General features: G+C 41.6%; 1 protein-coding gene across 17 annotated transcripts in view; it reads right to left on the reverse strand.

Annotated features, from left to right (window-relative positions):
* LOC110529554 (protein 4.1) overlaps positions 1–12,264 on the reverse strand; it is a 103,358-nt gene that overhangs the window by 33,385 nt on the left and 57,709 nt on the right. For all 17 annotated transcript variants that reach the window (XR_005052828.1, XM_021611818.2, XM_036984959.1 and 14 more), the window contains one exon: positions 1,477–1,581. Coding sequence is in view for 16 of the 17 variants with exons in the window: in XM_021611818.2 (XP_021467493.2) it covers positions 1,477–1,581 (105 nt within the window). In the remaining variant the exon portion in view is untranslated. The remainder of the gene's footprint in view (positions 1–1,476; positions 1,582–12,264) is intronic.

Here is a 12,264-nt window from a genome sequence, read left to right on the forward strand (position 1 = left end):
GATGTGGCTCTCTGCAAAATCACCGGATGTTTTTGAACTACTGAATCTAACGCGCCAATGTAAACTCAGATTTTTTTATATAAATATGAACTTTACCAAACCAAACATACATGTATTGTGTAACATGAAGTCCTAAGAGTGTCATCTGATGAAGATCAAAGGTTAGTGATACATTTTATCTATATTTCCGCTTTTTGTGACTCCTCGCTTTGGCTAGAAAATGGCTGTGTTTTTCTGTGATTTGGCTCTGACCTAACATGATCGTTCGGTTTGCTTTCGTCGTAAAGCCTTTTTGAAATTGGACACTGGCTGGATTTACAACAAGTGTATCTTTAAAATGGTGTAAAATACATGTATGTTTGAGGAATTTTAATTATGCGATTTCTGTTTTGAATTTGGCACCCTGCAGTTTCACTGGCTGTTGACAGGTAGGACGCTACCGTACCACGTACCCTAGAGAGGTTAAGCTCCAATTACAGTGTGCAGGGGAGAGTTCAACATCCAGGCCCAAAGCCATAAGATGTGAGAAGGATACAGTCTGTGAACAAGGCCTTTGTTCAATTACCACTTGAAATCATTTTAAATACTTTAGGTGTGCCTGATTGATTGGCTGTTGCAATGGAACCAATATAAGTCCCAAAAGTGCAATTAAAATAGCATTTGAACCAGTGTTGGGATCAATTCCATTTCAATTCAGGAAGTACACTGAAATTACAAATTCAGCCTATCCTCAATGCTTTTCAATTAGAAACATTTTGAATTGGAATTTGGTTTACTTTCTGAATTAAAATCAAAATTGACCCCAACCCTGATTTGAATCCAGGTCTTCTGTGAACCAGGCCTGCTTGGCAGCGGGCAAGAGCAGAGTCAGTTTGGACTGAAGTTTGTGAGCGGAGCCTCGTTTGTCTCCAACCAGTGATATTACAGCACTCTCCAATAAACAGTGTCGACACAGATATGGAAAATAACGACTGTTATTCCCTGGAAGCATATCTGGGTTCTCTGGAGGTTTACGGCACACTTCAGACATCCTGTGAGGATGGGGTGGACTTAAAGTACTTCCCTGTGTTTTATCATCCATCACAGGCCTTTGTTAAAACGATCAATTATATGGTCTATCAGGCCCGCTGAAGGTTTAGAATGTCTAAAGAGTGCATATTGATCTTGAGGAATATTATGTGGTATCAGTTACAAGTCAAGCCAATAGTCATTGTTGCTATTGTAGCAGAGAAACAATGTAAAACGTTTAGGACATAATTGCAAAAACATCTGTGCCATTAGGTGAGAAGGTTATATGATACATTTTATGAAGTAGTTATGCCTGAAGTAGTACTGGTACTTCAGAAACAAAACATACAAAAAAATGGATTGGAAAGCTTTATGTACAAGAGGAGTTTTTATTTTGTAATGTGTTTGCTGTTCTGGAAAAGCCTCTTATTGTACAAGAATGTGGTACAAAAAACAAAAAAACTTTACCGTCTGGTCAGCGTTGTCTTTGAAACTCAACCCAAAGTAGTCCTTCTCCAGTAGGTTCAGGGTTTCACACACTTTGAAAAACAGGTACTGGCCTTTGGCCCGTTTCTACAGAGAGTGAAGAACAAAGAGAAGAGAATGGAAATAACATTACATTAATCATCAATTAGAAAGAACAGTTGACATTTAGAAATAACGACCTACAACCCGCAGCGAGGCAGATTATTTTGAGAACTAGACTCGGGATAAATATTTCTACCACCCATCATTCCTCATGCATTTCATTTAACGGAAAACACCCTTACAAAACTTAAATGACAAAACCTTAAATGACACAATCTTTCACAGTTCATTACGACAGGGTTCATTTACGTGGAGTTTAATATATGTGGCTCATGAATGCAACAGTTGTAATGGTTGTGTTTGGAAAGTGTCAGAAACTGTAGAGAATGCACTCCCCCGGGGCATCTCTTGGGTGTGAGGTGATATTTGCCCTGCAGACAGACAAACGTGCAGTTTGGGACAGCTTGGCAGCTCTCTTCAGCTGGTCCTGTATTCACCTGCACAGCAGAACTAGACAGTATAGGCATTACAGAAAAATCCCCACGGAAGCCCATGAACTGCGTGATCACTGCATATTGGTCCTTTGACACTTGTGGAATGAGGGAGCAATTTGAGATGAATTGCAGTGTGGACAAAGGGGACAAACTCTACCACACACCTCCCCGGGGTAACACATTGCCTCAGGCGGAAGGAACAATAACCATAAAAAGTTCAAAGGACAATGACGCTGCATTCTAGACAGAGGGTGGTGGGGTGGGGGTGGGGGGGAGAGAATAAAGAATGCTGTGCATTTGTGTTTCTCCTCCTTGGGAGGGTCGAGACATTTAAGATATGCTGGTATCAGCCACTTCAGAGAAAGACACTTGAGGCTTTTTGAATACCTCTTAATTTCCCCTCTCCCTGACAACAGACACTGTTACATTAGATAGTATGTTGAGTGTGTGTGTGCAGACTATCTGCTGGGAGGCAGCAACATGCTGGTAGCCAGAGGAGTGCAGCCCTGAGAGACAATTTGGCACCAGTAGATTCTGAGTTGTATGTCTAAGGTTTTGCCTTTGGTTTCAAATAAACCTCTTTACACATTACCTTGCATCTTCTGTCATGGCACGTCCCTCTGAGCTACATATTGATCAATCAGAACAGGAACTCAGTTGATTTTAATTTACATTGTAAATAAGATTTTGTTCTTAATTAACTTGCCTGGATAGATACGTTTGATAAAATAAACAAGGCTGATGGGGAAGACAAATGTTCAGGGCCAGCTCTTTCTACTACTAAAGCACTTTAGTGCTGACTGGTCAACAGTCATTAAGTATTGTTGGCACAGAACAAAATTGATTTTACATTACATTACATTACTATTGATCATGCAGAAGCCATTGCCTTGGAGTGCATTATTCAGCACTTGAAAAAATACACACAAAAAAACCCCAGAGATTTCAGATGCTTCAAATTGAATCTTGGGTTACAGTGCAAATGCAATGGAACCGTCTGTGCCCTAGGTTGATAATTGTGCCTGACAGAGAGAGACTGCAGCACAAGCAGACTAGTCTTGATATGAATTACTGCCTCCTGCTCAGTGTCATGTAATTCCCAATAAAATATGTTTGATGGCAACATCTCACTGGAACGAGAAAAGCAACCCAATCTCATTGGTGGGTGTAACAGTACAGAGCCACAGACCAAAGGCTTCATAAAACTTCAGGCCATACACTGTATATTCCATCCAAATAGGCTAACAGTCTCTTACAGCCTTTAAAAAAAAAATAAAAAAATAAGAGCTATTTACGCTATGTTCAACTGGAGGTGAGGTAAACACACATGACCCTAATCCCCATGGTGTTGGTGAGAGAGATGCTCCTTCCTGAGGGCTGTCGTAACCAGGACAATGCTCCATGGAAACAAACTTGTGCATGAGAGGCAGATCATCCACTCTGGGTCTCTATGGACTGAAGCCATCCGTCAAAAAGGTGTAGCTAGGCCTATGCTATGCTAGCGAACTACTAGCTTGCCTCATTAGGTTTCTTCCATTGGCCAGCGCGCTACAGTGCAGGTCAATTAGCTTAGTCATTAACATGCTAACAGAGGGCACTTCAGGACCAAGGGCTTTGCCCTGTCAGCTTTAGCCAAGGAAGGAGCATAGAGCATTAGTATTACCTCATTTGCAATCACACGTCAAGCGAGTTTGCGTAAGTTTTATGTCAGTATTTGTGTGTACATTCCCTATACATGCGCGCCAAGCTTACAAAGGGTGTATACAAAGCACCAGAAATCTTTGGAAACATAAAGTCATGCTTTGGCACATTACAGTAAATGAGTGGTCGAATTATGAATGCTAGCGAGTTGCCCTGAAAACACACGAACGTTCAATAATGCAGCGATGCAGGAGATGATGCATAGAGTAACAGTGGAACAGCCAACAATACACCCAGTGAGGAGGACTAGCAGGCTAAGTGGAGATGGGTTAGTGCTGGGTGCATTACTGCAGCCTAATTGAAATTGGCAGGTTGGAACAAGCAAAAGGCCTGGGCTGTCTGCTAAGGATTTAACAGAGCACATGGTTAAGGGTAGGAAGCAGTTTTTACTCACCAAAGTAACACAGTGAGGTGAATGACTTTGTAATTATAGGTAACGAGCGCGACTACAACTACGTTACTGTTATTTTGTATACATTGTTTTAGCAACGGTCATTTTTTAAAATATATATAATATTTGATAGTTACATATTGGGATATTCTTTGACATATCGCAATATTTATTTCAATGACTGATCAAAACTAATTTTCTCATTGTGCTCTCGTCTCTGTGCAGCAGATACTCACTAGTCAGTTCATTAGGGACAAACAGCTAATACTGAGTCGGACCCCCCTTTGCCTCCTGAACCGCCAGAATTCTTCAGGGCATTCAATAAGGTGTCGGAAACGTTTCACAGGGATGTTAGTCCATGCTGACGAGATGGCATCCCGCAGTAGCTGCCGAGGTACATTCCTGCTGCGAACAGCCGTTCCATCTCATCCAAAAGATGCTCTATTGGGTTGAGGTCTGGGGACTGTGCAGGCCACTCAAGTAAACTGAACTCGCTGTCATCTTGCAGGTGATGATTTTCCACTCAATTGTCCAGTGTTGGTGATCGTGTGCCCACTGGAGCTGCTGCTTCTTGTTTTTAGCTGATAGTAGTGGAACACAGGTGGTCGTCTGCTGCAATAGCCCATTCGTAACAAGGTTCGACGAGTTCTGAGATGCTGTTCTGCACTCCACTGTTGTACTGCACCATTATTTGTGGCCCACCTGTTAGCTTGCACAATTCTTGCCATTCACCTTCCAGCTCTCTCAACGAGCTGTTTTCGCCCACAGGACTGCTGCTAACTAGAATTTCTTTGGGTGTCGCACTATTTTTCAGTAAACGTGAAAAGCCCAGGAGGGTGGCCGTTTCTGAGATACTGGATCCAGCGCACCGGGCACCGACGGTCATACCACGCACAAAGACACTTTGAATGGGCAAAACCAATAACCTAACGTTCAACTGAACAGTAACGGAATGCCTCATTGCCTGCCTCTCACGGTCTGTAGGAGCAATCCATTTTTGTGAACGGGGTGGTGTACCTAATAAACTAGCTGGTGAGTGAATATTGTGAGCAATATGTTTGGAACATCGAATCGCAATACATTCGATGTTCTACTCAAGTAGGCCTACACATTGTCCTACTAAACAAATTACAGATTTGGCCCAAAATCTAGGCCTCTAAACACTGGGAATCCACACTGGATTTTCTACTCATTTGGCTTTATGGGAGCATTCCTGATGGTCTGGATATTGTTTTGCAATCAGAGAAGGGACGGTTCCATCTCTGGGGAATTAGAGACAGGGTGGGAGAGAGGAACAGAGTGGGGGAGAGACAGAGGGGAGTATGTGACGCCGTCTGTCCATGGCTGGAAGAACCGTGATATCCAGATGCAGTTTCATAATTTCCCATAGGCTTTTAGAGAATCAGCTGTAAAACACTCCACCTCTTCTTCTCCAACACGACGATAATTAAATTCACACATTCAAACATCTAGAAAATCGTGGGGCATGGAGAGAATGTGACAGACAATAACTCAAACACCCTTAAAAGCCTTTTTGTTTCTATCTGCAGAGAAGTGTGTTGTGTGATGGTGAGGCTGGTCTCTCTGGATCCCCAGAGCTCTGGGTTGTTACAGCGGATTAGACTCAAATGTATCCATCGGGACTGGAGCCCTAATGCTCGATGAGCTGGACGGCTAAATAATGCAGCAGGAGTCTAGCCAAGCAAAGCGCAGTGGAGGCAACAATGTACTGCACAGAGACACACCACTGGCTGAAGAGGAGAGGACCGTGTTGCTGCACTCACTGACTGTGCCTCTCCTCTCTAATGAGCCCCAGACGCCATTACTGTTTGTTGACACAACATATTACAGTTTCATCACTCTTATATTGCAAGGCACTCACAACTGTATACGTGAGGACAAGGATATACTGTACCTTGAGGAACTAAACAACAATGAGAGAAGAGCAGCCTATAAATCATTTTTACAACGGGAGACTGTTGAGAATGTCTGAAACGACCCTAGTGTGTTAACATGACACATGCAATTGTTTTCCACTGAGGGTTAGTGTTGGCGTTTGCTTTGCTTCTCCCAAAAATTAAGGTTAATCTCTGGAATGCTTTCTTGTCCTCATTTATTTTCTAAACTCTCCCAGATAGATGTAATTCCTCCACTGCAGTCTCATTATAAATTTGCCACTGTCTTCTGGCTGAATACTCCCCAACAATGGCATGTACTGATGCCTCAGCTTTTCTGAAACTGCGAACAAAGCTGTCTCTGTTCAAACAGCACTGTGCAATTAGTGTTGGACCCCATTCACAAACCATACCTCCATCGCAAAACGCATGTTCAGCGGCCCTGGGATCCACTATTAACACTGTCGATCACACAGTTCAACCCTCTCTAGCCTCTGGGATATTAAAATTACTATCCTACACATGAATAACCAATGAGACAGTCAAAAGCAATAACATAACAGATCAGAGCCTGGTGAGGTAGACTTCCGTAACCAACTAGCTTTAACACTTGACTTGTAATTATGAATAAAGCAGCTCCATCTATCCTACGGAGTGGATCATTGGATCACTGCCCTCTGTCACTTCTCCCTTTTCCTAGTCCTTTAGTCTTTTATATGTAGAGATAACTGGCTGACAGACTGGAGGATATGATGACTGGTTATTACTTTGCAGTCAGGGAGGGTTGGTTTGCCACGTGACAGCATATGCTATAGGTTTAATCTGTGGGGGGCTCAGAACCCCCCGCTAATCTGCCCTGCCCGTGGTGGGCTTCAGAGAACCAGACGTGAGAACCAGACGAGCCCCCGCCATCCACCCTGCTTTTACCCCAGCCAGGCCCTGGGGCTTGGGCAGGGGTGTCACCCGCCCCAATCCCTCCAACGTCCAGGTCGGATTAAGGGCCGGCCCTCTCAATCAGCTCATTGGCTGATCTTTTACCCACTTCCATCAGTACGAGCGCTTACCCCAGTAGTGCAAAACATAAGTGGTTCCCAAATTGCAAGATGTATGGAATTTTGCTTTAAAACTGCAAAATTGTCTTTGCACCTCCAACAAAACAGAGTTGCAGGACAAAAACCTGCAAAATGTTCTCTCCACCAACAAGAGGAGTGAACAGTTTGCGTCATGTACAATGCGCAAGAAGATTGGGGAACATCTTGCGAGTGTGCCCCAATGTTGGAACGGGGATCTGAGTGAAAAAGTTTGGGAACCTGTGCATTGCACCACATTACTCCCACCCATACTCAGGCTTCATGTGCATCCGAGGACAAGAGAGAGCGGGCATCCAGCCCTCCACCAGACAGAGCCCAGTCCAATGATCTCCCAGCCCTAGACACACAACACTGGTCATTACACAGCCAAACCAGATGATAGCCCACATCATTAAAACCCATGGAAGAAGCCAAATGGAGCCAGACTTAAAAATGTGAGCTAAGGTCCAATGTAGTGAAAGCTAATTCACCTGTACAGTACCAGTCAAAAGTTGAGACACCTACTCATTTAAGGGTTTTTCTTCATTTTTTACTATTTTCTACATTGTAGAATAATAGTGAAGACATCAGAACTATGTAATAATACATACAGTTCAAGTCAGAAGTTCACATAGGTTAGTCATTAAACATTGTTTTTCCAACCACGACAAAAATGTATTTTGGCAAGTTGGTTAGGATATCTACTTTGTGCATGACAAGTAGTTTTTTACAGACATTAATTCACTGTATCACAATTCCTGTGGGTCAGAAGTTAACATTCACTAAGTTGACTGTGCCTTTAAACAGCTTGGACAATTCCAGAAAGGGATGTCATGGCTTTAGAAGCTTCTGATAGGTTAATTGACATGATTTGAGTCAATTGGAGGTGTACCTGTGGATGTATTTCAAGGCCTACCTTCAAACTGTGCTTCGCTTGACATCATGGGAAAATCAAAAGAAAATCAGCCACGACCTCAGGAAAATAATTTGTCGACCTCCACATGTCTGGTTCATCCTTGGGAGCAATAACCAAACGTCTGAAGGTACCACGTTCATCTGTACAAACAATAGTACGCAACTATAAACACCATGGGACCACGCAGCCGTCATACCGCTCAGGAAGGAGACGCGTTCTGTCTCCTAGAGATGAACGTACTTTGGTGCGAAAAGTGTAAATCAATCCCAGAACAGCAGCAAAGGACCGTGTGAAGATGCTGGAGGAAACGGGTACAAAAGTAGCTATATCCACAGTAAAACAAGTTCTATATCGACATAACCTGAAAGGCCGCTCAGCAAGGAAGAAGCCACTGCTCCAGAATATCCATAAAAAAAAGCCAGACTACGGTTTGCAACTGCACATGGGGACAAATATCCTACTTTTTGGAGAAATGTCCTCTGGTCTGATGAAACAAAAATATAACTGTTTGGCCATAATGACCATTGTTATGTTTGGAGGAAAAAGGGGAAGGCTTGCAAGCCGAAGAACACCGTCCCAACCGTGATGCACGGGGGTGGCAGCACCACGCTGTGGGGGAGCTTTGCTGCAGGAGGGACTGGTGCACTTCACAAAATGGATAGCATCATGAGAACAGAAAATTATGTGGATATATTGAAGCAACATCAAGACATCAGTCAGGAAGTTAAAGCTTGGTCGCAAATGGGTCTTCCAAATGGACAATGACCCCAAGCATACTTCCAAAGTTGTGGAAAAATGGCTTAAGGACAACAAAGTCAAGGTATTGGAGTGACCATCACAAAGCCCTGACCTCAATCCTATAGAAAACTTGTGGGCAGAACTGAAAAAGCATATAACAAGGAGGCCTACAAACCTGACCGTTACACCAGCTCTGTCAGGAGGAATGGGCCAAAATTCACCCAACTTATTGTGGGAAGCTTGTGGAAGGCTACCCAAAATGTTTGACCCAAGTTAAACTATTTAAAGTCGATGCTATCAAATACTAATTGAGTGTATGTAAATTTCTGACCCACCGCGAATGTGATGAAAGAAATAAAAGCTGAAATAAATCAATCACTATTATTCTGACCTTTTCACATTCTTAAAATAAAGTGGTGAACCTTACTGACCTAAGACAGTGAATTTTTACTAGGATTAAATGTCTGGAACTGTGAAAAACTGAGTTTAAATGTATTTGGCTACGGTGTATGTAAACTTCCAACTAACTGTATGGACCACAAAAAAATGTGTTAACCAAAACAAAATATAGTTTTGATTTTAGATTCTTCAAAGTAGCCACCCTTTGCTTTGACGACAGCTTTGCACTCACTCAACCAGCTTCAAGAGGAATGCCTGGATGTGTGTTTTGGATCATTGTCCTGTTGAGAAACAAATGACAGTGGGACTACACGCAAACCAGCGCTGCAGAATGCTGTGGTGGCCATGCTGGTTAAGTGTGCCTTGAAATCTAAATAAAATCAGACCGTGTCACCAGCAAAGCACCATCACACCACCTCCATGCTTCACGGTGGGAACCACACATGCAGAGATCATCCGTTCACCTACTCTGTCTCACAAAGACATAGCGGTTGAAACCAAAAATTGGGACAGATTTCCACCGGTCTAATGTCCATTGCTCATATTTCTTGGCTGACGCAAGTCTCTTCTTCTTATTGGTGTCCTTTAGCAGTGGTTTCTTTGCAGAAATTCGACCATGAAGGCCTTAGTCATGCAGTCTCCTTTGAACAGTTGATGTTGAGATGCGTCTGTTTCTTGAACTCTGAAGCATTTATTTGGGCTGCAATTTCTGAGGCTGGTAACTCTAAATGAACTTATCCTCTGCACCAGAGGTAACTCTGGGTCTTCCTTTCCTGTTTGCACCTGCACTTGAAGAAACTTACAAAGTTCTTGGAATTTTCCAGATTAACTGACCTTCATGTCTTAAAGTAATGGACTGTCATTTCTCTTTGCTTGTTTGAGCTGTCATGTTTTTTTTTTGTTGTACCAAATAGGGCTATTACAACAAGTCTATCTTCTGTATGCCACCCCTACCTTGTCACAACACAACTTACTGGCTCAAACGCAATAAGAAATTCCACAAATTAACTTAACAAGACATCTGTTATGTGACAACCTCATGAAGCTTGTTGAGAGAACGCCAAGAGTGTGCCAAGCTGTCATCAAGGGAAAGGGTGGCTACTTTGAAGAATCTCAAATATAATTTCATTTGTTGAACACTTTTTTGTTTACTACATGATTTCATAAGTGTTATTTCATAGTTTTGATGTCTTCACTATGGTTCTACAAATGTAGAAAATAGTAAAAAATAAAGAAAAACCCTTGAATGAGTAGGTGTCCAAACTTTTGACTGGTACTGTATACTGACATTACAATAACGAGTAAAACCATCTGATATGTGGAGCTGGAGAAACAATACATGATCTCAAACGGAGAGAGAGAGAGAGGAAAAAAAAGACTGATTTGAGATGCAGGCTAGAGTGGTATAGAATTCAGCCACAAACCTGTCCAATAATAACAGCTATACCATGCAGAGACGATGAGAGCCATTTAGTGAGCCAAGACTGGCTGCCTTGATGTGTTCAGCCTCTCTATCCTACCTCTTACAGGGCACACCAGAATTTACTAAGCAACCATGCTAATGATTACCTGGCTCAAGATCAAAAATGAAATAACCATAATTTATTGCATTCTAGAGATGGGCCTAAATCAACAATAAATCCTTTAACCAAGCTGAGATTTAGACCTACCAAATACAGTATAAGCAACGTTGTCATGGTCCCTGAGAGAAGCAGAGTCAGCAAAATGGTTAAATCTCATCTCCCTGATGTTCGTCTCTGTGCACTCCTCTCCCTGCTGTGTGTTCTAGATGGTCGGGTGATTCTCATGAAACCAGTTTTAAACCAAGACAGTTGCAAACATGATGCATCTGCAACAATCAACTGTCATTCTGAAGACTGAGATGCCTAGTTTATGGCACAGTTATCTTTTAAATCAATGTTGCATATTCACCCGAATTTTGTGCATTTTCAACCCAAATTCTCATTAGCGAAATGTGTCCAGATTAAATTTGCAGGTAATTTTATACAATTTTACTTTAGAAAAAACAAACTTATTTGAATAAAACAAAATATGTTGCCGTTTGTCCAATAAATCATAAAAATAGTATACTGGTTGAAGTTTACAGCAAACTAATCTGTATGTAAAATATTGTCTGGACATGTTTCTTGTTACATTAAGACTTTTTGAAGTTGCTGTAAACACTATAATTGTTTATTTTAAAAAAATATTTAAAAATGACCCACGAATCTAGAGAACAAGTTAAACTTAAATTTCTTCACTTAAATGCCTTCAAAACGAGAATCTTATTCTCAAACGCCCCCTTTACAACGCTTGACCTTCTCATTAGCGAAATTACTAAAAAGCTCAAAATGGGGAGAAAAAAACTCAGAACCATTACCTTAATGGAAAAAACAATCATAATTAAAATAATTTCAAAAAAATAATAAAAAATAATAATTTCAAAAAAATAATACTAATACAATTTTTTAAAATAGGCAAATTGGCGCCCATAAACACTGATTTCCGATTGCTATGAAAACTGCCCTAATTAAATCGGCCACTCCGATTAAATCGGTCAACCTCTAGTCACTAAAGTAACTTATTCGAATCCAGGCTGGATCACAACTGTCCGTGATTGGGAGTGCCATAGGGTGGCACACAATTGGCCCAGCGTGCTTCTTAACGGACTTGCCTAGATAAATAAAAAGGCATGAAAAGGGCTTTAGTGATGTGGTCTCGTCATTGCGTTCTCCTATTACTTCCAGATTGCGACAAGGACATTACCGAAACACACCTCATTACAGCAATTTTTAGGATGTTTTTGGTAATGTGAACCTTAATGTAATGATAATAAGCTCTTTCTAATGTAGTCAATAGGTGTGCTGTGCTGGTAGCTTTATTTACTAGGACCACTGCTCACACCTACTGTATAGATGTTTTGTAAAACAGTTATTTGATAAAGTAGGGGTTGTTAAGAAATATGGGTGTATAAACCATTTAATTTACTTAAAGCCACCCTCTGGAGTTTGTGTTTAAGTAAACAACCCTGCCACTTAGAGGATGTGTACCTGTTTTAGCACTTACCTATATTGTAGTTTGAGAGCCCAAGACAGTTGTGTCAATGTCCCCAAATATTTAGATA

Source organism: Oncorhynchus mykiss, chromosome 8, assembly GCF_013265735.2.
Source record: "Oncorhynchus mykiss isolate Arlee chromosome 8, USDA_OmykA_1.1, whole genome shotgun sequence".
NCBI lineage: Eukaryota > Metazoa > Chordata > Actinopteri > Salmoniformes > Salmonidae > Oncorhynchus > Oncorhynchus mykiss.